A 20,293-nucleotide genomic window follows, 5' to 3' on the forward strand; every position below is an offset into this window, starting at 1 on the left:
TCCACGCCCTTGTGCTTGTAGCAAATGTGACACACACATTGTCGTTGATTTTGAAAAGTCTCAAGTTGTGTTCTTACATCATTGTGAGCACTAGCTACACCACCAACATGCGTATTAAATACTTCCATTGCTTTTCTCTAATTAGTCATCCCTGAATTAGTAAATGTCTCATCTCCAACTCAACATCCTCTATGAGAATTTTTAAAGAGATAACACCAAAAATAAAAAGCTGCATCTTTTGATACGTTGTACTCTAACCATGAAAATTTTTTAAACCAAGCAACTTGGAAACTTCTATGTTCTTTACCAAATTATCTTTGGGGATAACTATGACCAAATGGTTGACAAGGTCCTCTAATCAAATATTCTCTTCAAATCTGATCTCTAATAGAAATATCAAATTCATTAATTGGTTTGCGTAGCCCTGGGTCACTAACAACATCATCCAGGTTAAATTCAACGCGAGAATATTTTTTTCTTACTATTTTCTTCCATAGAATTCTTAGAAGACTCAATACTTCGTTTTAAAAATTTCTCCATAACCTATGTCAATTTCTCAAAATTATTAATTTATGCAATCAACATAACAATTAATGTACTACCAAGTATAAATCATGAAATTAGAAATTAGATTAAATAAGAAACAAGATTCACCTAAAAATGAAGAGATTTTGCTTGTTGTGGAGGATCACCGGCGGAGCACAGTGGCAGCGGCGTCGATGGAACAGGCGAACTGCGAACAGTAATGGCGTCACTGGCGTGAGGCATCAACGAAGTGAAGAGGCGACAAAGATGAGTGCAATGATTTGAGGAGACTGGAGAGGGGGAAACAATGAGATATCTTAGTGCGATTAGGATTTTTGGTTTGAAGAAGAAAGGGTTGGCTTAGAAAAAGAAGGTTCGGCGGTTGAAAAAGCTGTTGGAAAAAGGATCAGGAACGAGAAAGAAACAAAACGAAAGCTGCTTGGAAAAGGATCGACAATGAGAAAGGAAGGGAAAAGGTGTTTTTATGACACTTTTGTGAAAAAATCCAATAAATTTAAAAAATTATAATTATGCCCTTTATTACTTAATCATGCCCTTTATTATTTAATCATGATTATATATATATATATATATATATATATATATATATATATATATATATATATATATATATATATATATATTGCCAGAAGCAAGGGGTGCTTCCGCACCCTCTCGCGCCCCCTGCCTCAACCCGTGTTCATACCTGAACCATTAACGCCAACGTGGCATGCTTTTTTGCTATTATAATATTAACGTGTTCAAATTTTTGCCATTAACACATTGAACGCATTAATGGCAATGTGAATGCTTTTATAAACCCATAAAGAACTTTATATTGAATCATATTAATTTACACATCATTTTCTACGTTTTTTATTTACCATCTTTATTTATAATATTTATTTATATATTATTATAAATATATATTTATAATATACCTATTAATTAATTTATTAATAATATATATTAGTTTTATATTGAGCTAAATCCAGCATCCAAATTTAGAGGGATTCTTGAATCTTAAAAATCCACTAACGCTGCTAGTTCACAAAACCCAGGTTGTAGTTACTCTAAGGGTGCATTTGCTTGGGAGTTATTCTTGATAATATTGATTATCCATTTAAGGTTATCAATAAAAATCCTATTTGGTTTAAGTAATTGATGATTCCCGAGTAATATTTTGATCCTGTCCGAATGATGAACCAACGGACGCTGGGCACGTGTCACTCTCCGGTGGATGACGTGGATCTTCGACTGGTTGCACGAATCTCCGGCGAACCTACACAGAAGTCGGGCCGGGAAGGGGTTCCCGGCGATGACCCTCCGACGCTCAAGTCAGGCAAGCAAGTAGTGAAAAAGTGGCTCAAAAGATGTTTCACCTGTACCTCCGGCGAAGTATAAGGCTCTTTATATAGAGCGGTGAAAGAGCTCCTGCACGTCCACCGAGGCGCATACGTGTCCGTAGCTCATACCTCGGTATGTGTCTGTCAGAAAGCTTACCTGACGCCATACTGCTACAGTCCAAGTACGTCTTCGATGGGACAACAGAACACCTCGTTGTCAGACTTGGAGTATGGCCTAGCCATAGGACTTGACAGCTATCATAAGATGTTCTTGTCCCTCTCTACCGATCACAGGCCAGGGCGTCCGGCAAGCCGGCTGGACGGGGAGTCCATCGAGCCAGCCCTCATCTTAAGCGCTGGCCGGACGACACTCACATCCCGTCCGGCCTGCCGTTGGCATCGATATGCTGGGGATATTTTCGGTAGGGTGCCATGTAGGGACTGTTTAGCAGTATGTCACCTTCTCTTAGGCCTTCCGCTCGGCTCTCTGCTACTGTTCAATTGAGCGTCGGGACCCCGACTTCTGTCGGGGCGACTTTTGCCATCGGCTATTCACCGGTCGGCCGCTCGGGAGGTTGGCCCCTCCTTCTCCGATCGGCCACCTGGCCTTTTGACTCCCGCATGGCATTGACCCCTCAGAATGGGGGGCCCCTGTTCTAACCGCCGGATCATGTTTCATGCCCAACACGCCAGCAAAAGGGATATGCAACCAGCAATCGAAAAACCTCGGAAAACTGAAGTTTTTCTTGATTCTGAGGTTAACGAATTTTTTTTACCCAAAATATCCTTGGATAAGAGAAAAATGTGACAAAAAAGAAAAACGTAAAGAAAAAAATAAAAATTTAAAATAAAAAAAAACATAATTTTTTTTAAAAAATAAAAAATTGTAAAAAACTTTTAAAAAATAAAAAAACATTAAAAATATAAAAAACCATAAAAAATTTTATAAAAAATGAGAAAAAATAATAAAAATAGAAAAAACTTTAAATTTTTTTTTTAAAAGTAAAAAATAATAAAAACATAAAAAATATAAAATAAAAATAAAAAATGTAAAAAACATAAAAAAAAAATTAAAAAACAAAAAAATGTAAAAAAATAAAAAATAATAATAATAAATATAAAAAATAAAAAATAGTAAAAAAAACTTAAAAAGTAAAAAAAAACTAAAACAAATAAAAAAATAAAAAAAATAAACAAAATTAAAAAATATATATAAAAATAAAGAAAAACGTGAAAAAGAAAAAGTAAAAAATAAATGTAGAGTTTAAATAATAATAATAATAATAATATATTATTATTATTATTATTATTATTATTATTATTATTATTATGTATAGTTGGTTTTGTAACTAAAGGTAATATAGTAAAATATTAAACTATGTTATTTATTAAAATCTTCAAACAAATAAATTTTTGTTGCATTATCTAAATTGAACCAAATAATATTTGGTTATGTTTTATTCCCCATAACCTTGGTTATGTGATTACCAAGTAATCACATAACCAAGGTTATACATGATAACTTGAACCAAACACACCCTAAATATTCTCAAATAACTACTGCAACTTTATCCATTAGTTTTAAAAAAAGATTTTAATGAAAAATACTATATGAATTATGAGTTTAAAAAAAGTAAAAAAAATATTTTTTCCATAAAAAAAGAGTAAAATTACTAAATTTTACTATATAAATTTAAAAACATATAATTTTTTTTAAAAATAAACTAAGATTATAAGTTTAAAATTTTAATAAAGTTTACAAGCAATTAATTTAGAAAAAAGGAAATACAATATAAATTAAAAAAAAATGATAATTTTGCTTAAATTTTAAATGTAAAGTTATATTGTATGCAACTATTAGAGTTTATCCATATTTTTTAAAAAATACTAATTATGTAAATTTTTACTAAAACTGTTATATAATTATTTTCTTAATCAAATTTAAAATCTAATTGTATAGATGTATAGTTTTGAAGAAAAAACACTAAATAACTTTTTTCTCAATTTAATCTAAATATATAGTTGTAATATAGAAACCAATTGTATCTCACTCAAGCTTTTATGTTTTTTTTAAAACTACTATATGATATAGTATTTTCACCAAAATAGATCTATATAACAATTTTAATCAAAATTATAAGATTTATATAACAACTTTGGTCAAAAATTTTAATTATGGAATGGACTCCAATGGTAAAAACAATTAATTGATCATTTTAAAATCATTTTTAAATCATGAATCACCTTTAATGGTTTATTAGAGTACATTTATATATTGAAATTTAAAATTTAAGCAAATATATATATTTAAAATTATTACATTATTATTGTAAAGCGTTTAGTCATTAAGATTCAAAAAATTGAGTAGAAAATAATTATATAATATATAGTTTCGATCAAAATTATTATATTATTTTAGAGTTATTTGTTCATTTTAAAATAATGAGTGAATTTGAATATTCTTCATTTATATATTCAGATTCAAAGTTTAACTTATAATAAATTTGGTTAATGCTAATACATGACCGTTTTTAACCATTTGACCACGTTAGTTACCTAAATTTGAATAATCTCTTAGTGCATTTATATATTCAAACTTAAATTTTTTTAAAAATGACCGAACTAAAATATTACAAGGTCATGTTTAACCAAAAATATCAATTTTATTTAGATTATATTTTGAAAAAAAAAACAATTTGCTTATGGATTTACAATTTTACATCAGTTTAATTTCTACTTATTTTTTTTTTAAAGTTTACTTTATGATATATTTTAAAATTTTAATATTTTTAAAAAAGTTGTTTTTAAAAGTTTATGACAAAACTTATTTCAATTTATTCTCTATTTTTTAAATAATATAGAAAATAATTTTCATCAATTTATTCTTTATTATTTTTTGAAAATTATAACTCATATAACAATATTTATCCCATTTAGTTGTTGAGGAGGTGGTAAAATAAACCCAAAGAATCGTAACTAATTAAAATTGAGTTACTAACATGATTTGATCAGAATTATATTATGGATCATCGTTGAGATCTAAAAAAGTGGACTAGAAAATCCAGTCTTATTATTGAGAGACAGATTACTGGTCATTCTAACCTATCTATGAATATTTAAGTAACAATACATCTAGATTTATAAAGGAAAAATATTTTAATTTTAAATTAGTGAAAATAAATAATTTATGAAATAAATAAATCGGATATTAGTAGCGTGAATCTTTGATAACAATACGATAAAATATAAATACAATGAATGTCAAATAAAGAATAATTTTTTTATACCTATGTAGGTAAATTTTTAAAATTATAAAATCATGTAGGATTATCAAATTATATATCTATTTCTTATTTTAACTTTATCAGTCTATTGCTTTTTTATCAATCGAATCAATTTTACTTTGTACGAAATGTTAAAACTTTAAACAAATCCAGTCGATTGATTTTTTTTAATCAAAGTTAATTTTAGATTAAATCAATTGATGAATCATGCGACCTCAGATTAACATGAAACTAATTTCTATGTGTTCGGCTATTTCTTCTCATTGTAATCATACCCTCAAATGTTAATTTGACTCAATATATTAAGAATAGTAATTTTTTGAATACGGATATATTTGAAAAATTAAATTCGTATTCAAAAAATCATTACTCTTAATATATTGGATCAAATTGGTATATGGAGACATGGATATAATCAAAAGATATAGATGAACACATAAGAACTAGTTTCATATCAATCCGAGATCATTTGATCCATCAGTCGATTTTGCTCAAAACTGACTAATGGACCAAATGACCTCAGATTGACATGAAACTAGTTCTTATATGTTCGTACACATCTCCTGATTAAATTCATGACCTCAAACGTTAATTTACTCAATATATTGAGAGCAATGATTTTTTGAATACAGTTTAAAAAATCATTGCTCCCAATATATTTGGTCAAATTGATATTTAAGGGCATGAATATAATCAGGAGAAGTAGATAAACACAAAAAAACTAGTTTTATGTCAATCCGAGGTCATTTGGTCCATCAACCGATTTTGCTCAAAATCGGTTGATGAACCAAAGGACCTCGGATTGACATAAAACTAGTTCATATAAATTCGTTTATCTCTCCTGATTATATCCATACCCTCAAATATCAATTTGACCCAATATATTGAGAGCTATGATTTTTGAACATGAATTGAAATTTTTAAATATATTCGTGTTCAAAAAAGCATTGCTCTCGATATATGGAGTCAAATTGACGTTTGAGGACATGAATAAACAGGAGAGGTAGATGAACATATAGGAACTAGTTTCATGTTAATCAAGATCATTTAGTCCATCAATCGATTTTGGACAAAATTGGTTGATAAACAACTGATGGACCAAATGACCACAGATTGATATAAAACTAGTTCTTATGTGTTCTTCTACTTCTCCTGATTATATACATGTCCTCAAATACTAATTTGACCCAATATATTTAGAGTAGTGATATTTTTTGAACAAGAATTAAATTTTTTTAACACATCTGTATTAAAAAATCACGGCTCTTAATATATTAAGTTAAATTGACGTTTAAGGATGTGGATATAATCAGGAGAAATAGTCAAACACATAAGAACTAGTTTCATATCAATTCGAGGTCGTTTGGTCTTCAATATATTTGGTCAAATTGATATTTGAGGGTAATTTGGTTGATCAGCCGATTTTACTCAAGGTCGGCTAATGGACTAAATAACCTCGAATTGATATGGAACTAATTTCTATGTATTCAGCCACCTATACTAATTATATCTATACCCTCAAATATCAATTTAACTCAATATATTGAGAGCAGTATTTTTAAACACGAATGTGTTTGAAAAATTTAATTTGTATCCAAAAAAATCATTGCTTTAAATATATTGGGTCAAAATAGTATTTAAGAGCATGAATATAATTAAGAGTGGTAGACAAGCATATAAAAACTAGTTTCATGTCAATCCGAAGTCATTTGATCCATCAATCGATTTTGCCCAAAATCGGCTGATAGACCAACTGATCTCAGATTAACATGAAACTAACTCACATATGTTCGTCTACCTCTCTTGATTATATCTATGCTCTCAAACGTAAATTTGACTAAATATATTTGAGAGCGATAATTTTTTTAATCCGAATATGTTTGAAAATTTTAATACGTGTTCAAAAATCATTGCTCTCAGTATATTTGATCAAATTGATATTTGATGACATGAATATAATCAAGAAAACTAACCAAACACATAGGATTTAATTTCATGTCAATCTAATATTATTTAATTCAACAGTCAATTTTGGACAAAATCGATTAATGAACTAAATAACCTCGGATTGACATGAAACTAATCTTATGTGTTCATCCAACTTTTTTTGATTATATCCATGTTCTCAAATATTAATTTAATCAAATATATTAAGAGCAATGATTCTTTGAATACGAATTAAAATTTTAAAACATATTCATATTTAAAAATTAACTACTCTCAATATATTCAATCAAATGTCAACATTTGAAGACATACATATAATAAAAAACTAACCGAATATATAAAAATTAATTTAATATCAATCCGAAATTATTTGATCCATCAATCAATTTTATCTAAAATCAACTTTGATAAAAAAATAAATCAATTGATTAATTTACTTAAAATTGATATTTCGACAAAATAAAATTAATTCGACTGATCAAAGATAAAAAATGAATACATAATTTAATAATTTTAAAATTATCCTACATGATTAATTTTAAAAACTTAAGTGGTTTAGTAAAAAGTAAGAATCTAAAAATAATTAATACTATATCCAGAACATAATCATTCCATCATTATTAACTTCACAAATGATGATAATTAACAAACAACATTTCTGTTCAAAACTTGGAAATGGAAGATCTGTTAGGTTCCTATGATGGCACATGAACAAGCAATCTGTTGAAAAATAAAATAAAAGGTAAACAGGAAAGCTAAAACCTTGCTACCTATTGCTGATGTACAACGTAGATTTACCACCTTCACAGTAAAAATGAAATTTGGGAGCATGATCGAACCATTGGCTTGGCTCGACACAATTAGAATATTGCTTCAGTCAAATTTTGATGGGTTCATACTTTTCACCTATGACGCCACCTTTCTGCTTCTGGAACTCAACATAACGCAGTGTGCTAGCGAAGAATGAATCGGCTGAGGGATCCGATGCGAAAGTATCGCTTTGCATCTCGGTCTTGATGAGTTCGATCAGACCCTGAAGTATAGAACTCGTAATTTGAGGATTTCCTTTCTCAAAGAAGTAAAGGTACCTGCATAGAATGATGTTGCGTGTTTCATAATGAGAAAGATGCATTCAATTTTCCCATAAATGTTAAACTTGGTTTGTTCATCATACTTGTTTAATATTTCGATGAACAATACCACTGGACCACCGCTGCCCCTCGACACATTTGCCATTTGTTGGGCGGCATTTGCGATTCTCAAGGCTCGCTTTAAGCAAAGGAGAACCCTGAAACAGAAAGGCGCAAAAGGATCAAATCATCATTCAATTATGCCAATTCCTTTAAATAAAATATGAAGAACTGGAAAAAACTGTTAAGAAACAGCCATCATCACTAACCGATCAGTGCTTAAGTCAGACCCTAGATTTCATAATATTATCTACGAGCATCTTATGTTTTGTGGAAGTTCTTTCCTCTAGTGTTAATTCTACGGTCTAAAACCTTAACCACCAATTCAAGAAAATATAGTAGTTTCTTCAATTGAAATGAAAATTATGAGTAGAAGAGGAACTCATATCTTCTGAAGTTCCTACTTATAATATTAGCATTTTCTCATAAAAAAATATCAAAGACCAACAAAATCCCATCAGCTCTGGCCACTTAAGAAGTCAGTTTCTAATGGAACTCTAAAAATCACCAAATTGAAGAGAGATGGAAAAAAAAATTGACCTACGCTCCAAAAATGGAGCATTTTCCTCACAAACCAATAATGCATCAATAATAATAATAGTGGTTCGGTTCATAGATATTTTATTTCCTATAAATTTCCATGGAATAAGTAATCCTATGTTGCAATACTAATTCCAATGGAATTGTGATGACTATTCTAGAAATAGCAATCCCTCCTCTTTTTCATATCCCAAGCAATAGCTTCTATTCAACCCTTTAAAAGATACGTATTATGAACAACTAAATCAAGACAGTGGGGTCAACTTGCGCCAAGGATAGCGGGCCAGGCCAGTGGAGCGGGCAGAGCTAAGCAAGTTGTGCAGCCTACAATTTTCTACACCGTCAACCCTACTTGTCAGTTACTTATAATTTTCTAGAATGAAGCATCTATTTTATTCCAAAAATCAATCAAAAAATAAATATTCATATTTAACTCCTTATCAATTCCATTCCTTAAGAAATAATTTTCCTATTTCTTACTCAATTCCTGTGAACAAAATGCACCATAAATCTACCTGAAAGAACCAAGAAAAACAGGAAACAGCCACTAGAATGTTTCTATCTCAAGTTACTGAAGAGAAGTGAAACAATACAAAAAAAACTAGACCCAGTCCATATGACGAGCTTAAAAATACATCATTAAACAACATACACAAGAAACCATCCATAGTTTCAACAGCAAAACACAACTCTGCAAAATTAAACTAGCCATTTGGTATCACAGAATTTGACCTAATAAAATTGATAACCATGGCATACAAACTTACTAATGCACAGGCTGACGTTTTTCTCCCCTTAGGTATATGGTAGGGGGGCTTAAAACAAGGGATTAGAGTCTGTAAAGAAATGGCACTTGGCCCTAGAATTTGGGTGTGAATACTAACCACCATTTTTGGAGCAATAGAGCCAAAACCTAATAACTATGACAAGGAAAACAAATATTATTCACCTTTCTCCATCTTTAATTCCATCCTGATCGTCGACCCAGAATAAATGAGAACATGCATAAACTGCTCTGCATTGATCAGGCTTCTTCAAAAGTTTTGCTGAATACTGCAGAGAAGAAAAATGTTGAGCCAGAGTTCTTAGTCCATCACAAGTTAAAACAAAAGAAGGAAGCAACAACAACTCATGTGGGGATAAATAAAAGCATACCCCTGTGGCCTTGTGTGTAAGAGTATCTCGGTTCTCTACTCCAAATACATTCATCCGCTGAAGAGTTCCAATAATTAAGTGAATTGCAGTGACTTGGGCTTTTGAGTCCTGACAAAAATAATGATATCGAGTTCCATTAAATTGAAATATGAGGCATCAAGTATTTATTAAACTTTGCTAACTGAAGAATGGTACAGATTCATTCAACTTAAAGATCGAGAAATGACATGACTTCAATGTAGTTTACTTACTGCAACCTCTTCTTCATACAAAACAAATGCTTGAGTGAAGAATTCATAAGCAATGGGTTCCAGATCACAATCATTGGCAGCCTGAGTTAGTTAAACATTAATGAGGAATAACATCCAAGCACTAACGGAAACAATTTTAGCACTAAATAATCACATACCTCTGCACATTGTAGGTATAGCCTTAGAGCAAGCTCTGGTGAAGGAACAGATAACAAATCCTCAATAGTCTGAAATGGATTACAGAATTAAAAGACAATGGAGACCCAAGGAAATGGACTCAACAAGGAAAATCACTTTAAAAAATAGTATCTAATGATATTTATAGATCTCTATATTTGACATAATCAACTTTAACAATAATCTAATCATATACACGTTTAATACTCTTTCTGAATGAATGCTTACTTTAGATGTCTTTGTGATTCCTAGAGTTTATTTGTTTGCACTTGAGCCAGCTCCTTTGACATTCAGATAGAATTCCTTCTCTTTAAGTTGAAAGAAATAGTTCAAAATCACTTAGTAGAGTAAGAAGAGAACCAAAGTACTAGTTACCACCAACTTGGCCTTCCTGAAGAAAGATCCTATATTTATTTATTGTGGATTATAGTTGATGTCACCTAGCAATTAGGATGAGAATTTACTATCCTTCTATAGAACTTTCTTGATGCAGGATTAGATCAAACAAAACTCAATTGCAGCCTCTCATCTTTAGGTCAGTTCAACACTAGGATCTCCAAGAATTGATTTAAGCAAGTTCAGAAATTTCCACTTGCTTTTATTTTATTTGAAGAGAGGAGATGAAGATCTAGAAATAGAAAAAACAAATCCAAAAGAACAATGACCTTTTTCTTTTGTTTAAAGATTCCTTAAATATGTTATTTCAGTAGAAAAGTTGTAAGCTTAGCGTGCAACTATGGTTCATGGATCATCTTTATGTTGTTATTGATTTGTTTGATGTGAGACATCATAATGATGGGATTCAGTCAGCTTCCTTTTCCTGGCCAGAATGTGAGAGTTCTTTTTCAACTCAAACTCACCTGCATTTGTTAAAAAATGATTTGGCAAAGCTGGAAAGGATCAAATTTAAGTCGAACAAATTCACCTAGTCATATGAATCATCAGGTTAGTTGGTCATGGATCAAAAAATTATTAATAACTGATGAATACACTTAGTTGAATTACCAACCGATCTATAAACAAGGTCAGATATGGTTGAAAATTCCATTTCAAAATCAGGGCGTTCAAGTCAAAGGCAAACCTAAAACCAAAACTAAGAAGCAAGTTCAAAAATAATTCAATACTTGAAACAGATTTGAGATCCCCAGAGAATCTTGGGTCAGCTAGGTAAAATTTTCCAGTAGGCAGGTTCTAATCCCCTTCATGAAAATAGTTCATCTTACTATATTGAATACTTAAATTAATTCTTGAAGTCCGCAACAAAAAAAAGAAAAAAACCTGATGTAGAATTTGAAAAATTTTCTTTGGTGTTGCAGAGACTTCTTCTCCAACAGCCTCTCCATCTTGACCTTGTAACTGTCTAACCAACTGTAGAACAGACAGAAAAAAAAAGAAAGTCTTAACAAACATTAATAATATCACTCGAAGTGCAACTTCTTTTCTTGAGATAAAATCCAACCTAATCAACAAAATCAAGTTCTAGGTGATAGAGTAATTACAAAGCAGTTAAATATGTACAGAATATAGGTTCGTTTGCTTTTCAACATAGAAAAGAATGAGTTTTTGGCAATAAGAATGAATTCCTGAAAGGTCGGTCAGTTTAAAATGGCAAAGACTGGTTCATGCACATCAAAGAAGAGACAAAGAAAGAAAGAATACAAGCTACCTCAAAAGGTGAGGCAACACTAGTCAAACAGATTGAATAGAAACACTTTCATGAAGAAAAACCTCCCTCTCAACTCAAGACACTTGGTAGTTGGTACGACTTACCAGATTCAGATTCTTGGTTGACCTTTCACAGTTTGAAACAAAGCAACCTAAAGCAATCATAAAATAGGCAGTTTAATATTTCCAATTTCCTGTAATACTTCTTTTACGCAATGGCACTGAGCCAATGTTACACTAACATGATAAAATAATTACCAAGGACCTATATCTAATGATGCAAGTATGACAATACCTTTCATGCATGGCACAGTTTGAAGTTAACATTCAACTTAAAGTTGATCCAATATCCACTTAGGCAACATATGTTTCTTGCATGGTACCTTGTCACCTAGTTTGACATAGTTTATCAGTCATAGGTGCACAACAATCCTTGTTGACAACCTTCCTCATTGGGAAGAATCATACTTTTTAAGAGTAATACAAGTAGCATGCTAAGGAAGGCATCGAGGAAAATGCTAGATAACCCCTCCAACACTTCATAATGTCTATAATTTTCCACTGCTTCAAAAATGGATGCTTCTGTCATTCTGTCCAAGCTCCTAAATTTGCCTCTTGTTTGTTCATCTACCACATGAACACAGATTGAGGGAAAGGAATTCTAAAGATGAAGTTCCTTCATATGATTCAACAACTTAAGAAGCATAAGGTGTTCGTGCTAATCAAGTTATGGTAGTCTTCTTGTATGACAGTCTTAGGACACTATAAATTTTGCAGGGATACCATGTCAAAAAAGTAATGAAACAGTCTTTATCGGAAGGCAATTATTATCCTATTTTATCTTATGGAACAATATATGTTGCCCATGCTTATGAAAACTCTATATTGACCTTACCGTCACCACCATTAAGCATAGAGAGTACTCAATGAGGTAATAGCCATATAGATCAAATCACAATGAAAAAAAATATATATATATTCTCGAACTATATAAGAAGCAATTATATTAGCTATATCTACAAAATTGGAAATTGTGTTTATTACAAGAAAAAAAAGGTTTCCTGCAACTAACCAATTTGCAATGGCATACAATATTTAATACAAACCTTAAGGGCAGAGAAAATCAGGGAAGGTACAGGAAAAGGTAGGCGTCTGGGACCACCGAGAATAATGTACTTCCTTACAGTATATATGATCTGAAAAAAACATTGTGCAGTTCAGTTGCAATTAGACCACTAGGTAAGACAATTTTATAGACAAAAAACAAGGCCTGAGCAAATTCATCAATATAATATTAACAATCTGTCCCAATATAGCATATAATCAGCACCAGTTCCACTATCCAAAATTTTTCATTACAAAGCCAAATTCTCCAGGCATGCAACAAGTTCTAGCAGTAACTGGAAAGAATAGCAAATAAGATTCTAAGCAAATGGGTTCTCAAAATTTTCACCACGTATGAAGCTCTATGAAATTGCTAATATCATACAGTTTTTGCTGGAAAAGGGTAGTCAAAGGTTCAGGCGTCACTATATTATTCTTACAAGAAGTCAATGTTTGATGTGAGATATTCAATTAGATGAGTAGCACCAATCCACCTTATTGTTATACACTGAAATCTGAAAGCTTCAATAAATTCTACCAATTTTAAAAATTAAATTAAACATTCTTATTAACTGGCACAATAAATAACACTGAGCTTGACTTCATATAGCACGTATCTACGTTTTGGACAATTTGCATTTTTTTACTTCTATATCCTCTTTAGATTCGTTATTGCTCCTAGTATCTATGATTTCTCTATGAAGAACTAGAACACAATATGGTCTTTTAAAATAATTTTCCCATTTTACAGAAAAAAAGGATGAAACAGAGTCCTCAAAAAGAATGATGGAAGAAACAAAAACTTCAGTAGATAAAATAACCAAGTGATTGTCAATCAACAGAAAATATACTTGTCAAAATGCACAACTTCACTAAATCTACCTTCAACATCTCCTCCGGGTCATCATTATGCAACATGTGAATAAGACGTGCAACAGAATTTTGCTCCTCCTTGAAATCCTCTTCGTCAATCTACATTCAAAGAAAGAGGTAGCAAAAAGAAATCATCTTGCTAGCAGTAAATATAATAGCTATATTGCAGGGAGGGACAGAAATTGTCTCAAGTAACCATGCTGTCTAACTGGATTTTTCAGTCAGCTAGATTTTTTTGAAAAAAAAAAAATACACTTATACAGAAACTTTATCTAACTGGAAAAGAGTAATCCAACGTAAATACCTCATCATCTTCAGTTCCCTCAACATCTTTCATAAGCCCTTTTATCAATTCAAATAAAGCCTCAACCTAGAAATACCAAAAGATTTTTCAGTTTAAACAAAACCATTCAAATTTAGAATTCAAACCTAAATAGAAGGCCTACTTTATCTGCAGTTGATATGCAGGTGGTGTTCTTCATGATGCTTTGTATGATAACAACAGCCATGACTTTTTTGGTCCCATTGTCTAAGTGATCCATGACTCGGGGATAGTTAGGAAGCTTCAATGCTGTAACAATGTCATTGTACTTTTCCAGTGGAGCACTCAAAAGTGCAACAATTTGTTTAGTTGCTTTGCTATCCTCAAGCTTAGCTTTTACTGGAAGTTTCTTGACACAAGCCCCCTGTAGAAATAGAAAATTGAAAATTTTGTTATCTATAATAAAGAGTGTATTACATTATTCAAAACAATGTGATCATATATCTTTTATTAAGTTCTATATGTCAAAACTTAAAGTAGCTAATTTTTGTTAGAAACTACTATATTTAGTACATTTGGATAGAATAAGTTTGATTTTACTTCAAAAATAAATGAATAAAAAAAGAAAGCAAACATGAATATCCTGCAAATCAACAATAAAGATTTATTTTGATAAAAAAATTGACATCAGATCTTATAGTTAGAATGAATAGATCATACCAATACTTGATCCACATAGTCAAGCCGATCAGGATGCACACGGAGAGTAAATGTGAGAAGGGATACATAGAGAGTAATTACTCCAACAATAGGCATGTCAACCTGTGCTTCTATTACCTATAAAATTGTAGTATTCAGAATATAGTATGCAGATAGATCACAACAAATTAGGTTCACATAATTTGACTTATCAAGTCAATGTGAGGACAAACCAACATAAAGTATACAAATAAGGCATAACAGAAACAGTGGAAACAAACTTACAAGGGTCTAGAAATGCCAAAATAGTATTTGAGAACATGATTTTCCCCCAATAAAGAGAATAAATCAAGAGTAAAATATTTTTTCTGATCAAAGAAAAAAAAATAAGATTGTCATTTATAATCACAAATTCATCTAAATGCTATATTTTATATAATGCATCAGTATAGGCAACAAAGTTGATTGAGCAATACAATCCACTGAGTATAAACCTGACATTCTACATTAATATACATGCTACTCATGGGCATGGCCTCCACTCATATCAAAGAAGGTAGAAAAAATGGCTCACAGTGCACCTTTTATTAACCAGAAATTCAGGACCTTCAGGTACAAAGGAATCAATCATTTGAAAAACATTTGTGGTACCCTAAATAGGAATGACAAGTTGCCCTGCCCTGACCAAGATTCATCCCACTCCAATTAAGGTAGTCTTCCCCTATCTTGGTATGTAAATGATGCAAGGATGGGATCCCAAATAGCCTAAACATGTGGGGCAGGACAAGTATGGAATGATTTTTTTTTTTACCATGTCATACCCTGCATATATTTTAGTTTAGAAAAAACATAAGTATTTTATACAAATTTTGTTGCCCTGTATTAAAATTTAGGGAACCCTAGTAACTAGATATCCATAGGAATCAATCAACTGCAACAATATACTAATTGTGAAGAATAAACCTCAAGTTCCTTCATAAGTCATAACTTTAATGTTTTCACAATATTAAGATATTCATGCATAATTTTGGTATTTAGATTGACAAAGATTGCAAGCTCAAAATTTGAATGATGAAAACTTGATATCTGACTCGTGAATATGATTTATTTAGGAACTTGAATGTTGAAATAAATATTCCTTTGGGCTATAATGATGGCTAGAGGAGAGTTGGGCAGAGAGGAGATTTAACTTCCCACTCTTACTATGTTTTTTTTGCACCCCCGGCTCCCCTACAACTGCTTGTTGTGCAAGGCAAATCGATAAGGAGCAAAAAGAAATGCACGGCCAAATTGATTAAACTGATATTTCATTATATTTAATATGAAGTGGATGGTGCAAACACAAAGAGGCTTGGGATACCCAACGAAATGATTTTTTACTTCCCTTAAACCATTACAAGGGTTTATCATTATTTTTAAAAAAATCAGTTTTCTTTAGTATCTTGCCCCTTGAGAAAAATGTTAATGTGATTTGTCCTCCTGAATTTATAATCCTGTGCAATCCACTGACCTCGGGCAAAGAGGGGTGGGGCATAAAAACCTTGTCTCATCCCTCCCCATCTAAATGATGGGGTAGGGCAGGGCAACCCAAAAAACAAGTTGGTTAATGCAAGTTCCGATGTCATTTCCAGCAATAAGAACAAACAAATTCTTTTTTAGTAGAAATCATTGAACTTTTTAGGAGACCATGCCTATGAATATATTACAAATGAAGTTAACAAAGCATGTTACAATCATATAAGAATTCCTGAAAGATTTAGTGAGATAAAATGAATTCCAGAAATTAGTGTAGGTCCACATCATACAAGATTTTTTTTTAACTCAGTGTGTCTAATAAGAAGATAAATCCAGACAACATAAGAACTTACAAGTCACATGACATACAGAAATAGTTTAAAGGTGTATATCATGAACTACCTTTCCAATTGCATTACTCAGTTTGCCAAAAGCTTCTACTTGCAAGAATTCTGGTAATACCTGCAGCATTTATGTACGAGACATAGTTATCTTTTTTTCCTAAGTCAGGAAGATCAACTCAAGAAACTCACTTCTGTGCTGGATGTAGCATAATTTGATAGCCTATCCATAAGTTGAGATAGAACAGTTTTGATGTCAACTGATGGCTGCATAAAAATAGGAAAGAATTTAGGCATCCAAAAATCCCAAACAATGAGTTATTAAGACAAATTTGACACCTAAAAAAATTACAGAAGACTTCTATGATCTTTCCAACGCCTATCCCTCTATGCTGATACTCACAAAAAAAAAAAGGAGACAGGAATCATCTTATCCAACATGTGGCATGCAAATTATTTAGGATAATAAAACCATGCTCAAAATTGGGTTGGAAGATACTAGAAAAGAGTATACTGGAGTCGCTATTGTTTTTAATTCTGACAGTACTGGGTACTAGAAATGAGGCTGATATTGTTCCCATGGTATGACTGGACATAATTCCTTATATCTAGCATCACAGAGTGATCTTGTCTACAGATATATTAACAGTAATTTCCCTTCACTTCTCCCCAAATACAATTAGGTTGATAACAGGAAAATAAATAAACCTGACAATTCAACTGGATTTGATTAGTGACTAGTTAAGTAAGTATCACGTTTAGCACAAGTTAATATAAATTCATAGAGCACAATAAGGGTGTACCTCACTACATCATCTCTTTCATATGTTTATTAAGAGATACAAATGGATGAGGAACAGGAAGTATGCAGAGTATGAGGTCAGCAAGACAAACTAGTCAGCAAGACATGATAAAGAATAAAATTTTCATACTAGCCTACATACTGCATAGGGCATTGGACCTTGAGATAAGGACCAAAGTTTAAGTATTAATCTACACAAAAGTAAAAAGGGTGACACAAAGCACCATATCCTTCTACAATTACTCAATTAGTTCAACAACTTTTTACCTTGATAAATAGGAGTCAGAGACAGCTCAAGAATAGCAGACTAGAGTTGAACCATGTAAAGATGAATAAACAACCATATTAAACTCTTGATTAAGAGGGGATTTGTTATCCTACGTGAATTCAGGATGTATGCCAGTTGTGACATGCCAAAGTTATATAACATCAACCAAATAACACAAGAAAAATACTAATATAAGTATATAATTCTTAGAATAAACTACTTCAGCTACCTGAAGCTGGGGAAATGCACTCAACAATGTTTCGAGTGTCTGCAAGTGATATTCATCTGGAAAGACTTGAATTACACAATCCATCAGATAATGTTGAGCTAGATCATCCTTACAATTGACAACCTGTTAGCCAATACCCTTCAAAAAATGTAAGGTTCTAAGATGTAAACCTTATAGAAGTACCAATTGTCGATGAGTAATAATTACTGACTTGCTCCAGTATTCTAGGAAGAACAGTTTCTTTATACACATCAAGATCAACACCCTCAATCTGGCTGAGAACATGAAGATTTTTGCCGACCTAAAATAAATAGAAAAAGAAAACATGAAGACATCAAACTATCTTGATTGAGAATAAACTAATTCCAGGGTGCTGATATTACAAGATCACGGAGTTGACTCCTTTCCTTTTCTCGTTTATCCTTTTCCCTGGTCGGCCCCTGCAAGCCAGAAAGTCCAATGTCTAGTCTCAGAGAGTGATCACTTAACAGTTTAATAATCACTACAGTACCAGCATGACTTACTAATGTCATGGTATACAACATGTCAAATTATGACATGCATGTGTTCAGGTGTCATACATATACATAAACAACAGCATGTCATATATGACATCTTTTTTGACCAACCTGGTGTTGCATTCGAACCCAGAGTTTGTTCATTTCGGTGAAGTTCTGAAGCACAAATTCAATAGCATCATTAACTGTCTCAGCATCCCTAGATAATAGAAATACATGATAAACAAAATTGAGTGATGGTGGAAAAAACAGCTAAGAAGCAATTAAGAAAGCCACTATTTTTCTTTCTATAAGTGGAATATCTACATTATACAAGAGATATACAGAAGTTTGGTGTGAAAAAAAATGAAGTTTTATGTTTAAAATGTTCATTAGATCCAGTGGTGCTTTCCAAATTAATAATTAGTTATCACAGATTTAAAGAAGTCAAACTCCAATGAATTATTCTCAATATCAGACGCAAACAAAACATATTCCACTAGCAATGAGAATAATAGATACACTTGAAGGCGCTGGAATTCCGTTCTGTTTCAATTTCCCTGTACAAAAATTATATAAGTACAGAACTTTTCCTAGCAACCCGCATGTTCGATCAGACATGTGTTTGATCAATAAAGCAAGTTCTTAACGGATCAAAGCACATCTTGATCGAAGTACAAGATCGCTGGCCTCTTGTGATGGTATTCAAAATCGATACAAAGAAAACTAAACTAATTACGCAACGGAATTAAAGAACTAGTTGTACCTTTCCTTTGTAGCTAAAGACCTCTTGATCTTCTACTGTATTCCTCTCCTCTTGTTGGACGTCGTGTGGGCGATGATCTACCAAGACAACAAACACCCTTCCCCTCTTTGGATCCAAACCGCCGGCCACCAAGTGAAGCTTTAGGATGGGTGCCTTCTCTTCTTCTTCCTCTTCTCCAATCCGCCGGCCGCCAAGAGATCCTAGCAAGGAGGGGCGCCGGCCCTAGCAAGGTGGAGGAGGAGCCGACCCTAGGCAAGGTGGAGGAGGCGCCGGCCCTAGGCAAGGTGGAGGTGCCGCCGGCCCTAGCAAGGGAGGAGGCGACGACCACAAGGAGGAGAAGAGAATTGTGAAAAATTAGGTTTTAGGGGGCACCACCTACTCCTTTTATAGCCATTGTTGTCAGCCCTAGGAAGGTAGAGAAAAACCAAACCAAACCCAAGTTGTGGATGGGTGGATGCGAGACTTTATATAGAGACTATAACAGGGACCTAGAGGAGGAATTGGTTTAGGCCTCCTGATGGACTTGAGCTTCCTGTGTTCGGCACGAACACTCAACTCAAGTCCATTAATAATAACTCATACCACTAAAGGGTTATTATTGAACTACCACACCAATCCCATATTACAATATGAGTTCATTCTTATCATGAGTGCGTTAATCTCCCTGTGTTTAAGATATCACATGTCCGTTAATTAAATGAGTTACTGACAACTCAATTAATTAACATCTTATTCCAAGAGTAGTACCACTCAACTTTATTATCATGTCGGACTAAGTCCACCTGCAGGGTTTACATGATAATCCTTATGAGCTCCTCACGGGGACATCATCAACATAAATAATTAGGACACAGATT

The 20,293-nt window shown here is 32.4% G+C and overlaps 1 protein-coding gene across 2 annotated transcripts in view; it reads right to left on the reverse strand.

Annotated features, from left to right (window-relative positions):
* Nucleotides 1-7,694: 7,694 nt before the first annotated feature.
* The window catches only part of LOC122027284 (vacuolar protein sorting-associated protein 35B-like), a 34,097-nt gene continuing 21,498 nt past the window's right edge, over nucleotides 7,695-20,293 (reverse strand). For both annotated transcript variants that reach the window (XM_042586208.1, XM_042586216.1), the window contains 18 exons: nucleotides 18,803-18,890; nucleotides 18,557-18,613; nucleotides 18,385-18,474; nucleotides 18,174-18,296; nucleotides 17,067-17,141; nucleotides 16,936-16,995; nucleotides 15,040-15,156; nucleotides 14,504-14,743; nucleotides 14,362-14,427; nucleotides 14,067-14,156; nucleotides 13,187-13,276; nucleotides 11,694-11,783; nucleotides 10,397-10,465; nucleotides 10,239-10,319; nucleotides 9,988-10,095; nucleotides 9,782-9,885; nucleotides 8,277-8,390; nucleotides 7,695-8,190 (listed from right to left, as the gene is read on the reverse strand). In XM_042586208.1, coding sequence (XP_042442142.1) covers nucleotides 7,980-8,190; nucleotides 8,277-8,390; nucleotides 9,782-9,885; nucleotides 9,988-10,095; nucleotides 10,239-10,319; nucleotides 10,397-10,465; nucleotides 11,694-11,783; nucleotides 13,187-13,276; nucleotides 14,067-14,156; nucleotides 14,362-14,427; nucleotides 14,504-14,743; nucleotides 15,040-15,156; nucleotides 16,936-16,995; nucleotides 17,067-17,141; nucleotides 18,174-18,296; nucleotides 18,385-18,474; nucleotides 18,557-18,613; nucleotides 18,803-18,890 — 1,873 coding nt within the window. In that variant the 3' untranslated portion in view covers nucleotides 7,695-7,979. The remainder of the gene's footprint in view (nucleotides 8,191-8,276; nucleotides 8,391-9,781; nucleotides 9,886-9,987; nucleotides 10,096-10,238; nucleotides 10,320-10,396; nucleotides 10,466-11,693; nucleotides 11,784-13,186; nucleotides 13,277-14,066; nucleotides 14,157-14,361; nucleotides 14,428-14,503; nucleotides 14,744-15,039; nucleotides 15,157-16,935; nucleotides 16,996-17,066; nucleotides 17,142-18,173; nucleotides 18,297-18,384; nucleotides 18,475-18,556; nucleotides 18,614-18,802; nucleotides 18,891-20,293) is intronic.

This window comes from Zingiber officinale, chromosome 1A (genome assembly GCF_018446385.1).
Source record: "Zingiber officinale cultivar Zhangliang chromosome 1A, Zo_v1.1, whole genome shotgun sequence".
In the NCBI taxonomy this organism is placed as follows: Eukaryota; Viridiplantae; Streptophyta; class Magnoliopsida; order Zingiberales; family Zingiberaceae; genus Zingiber; species Zingiber officinale.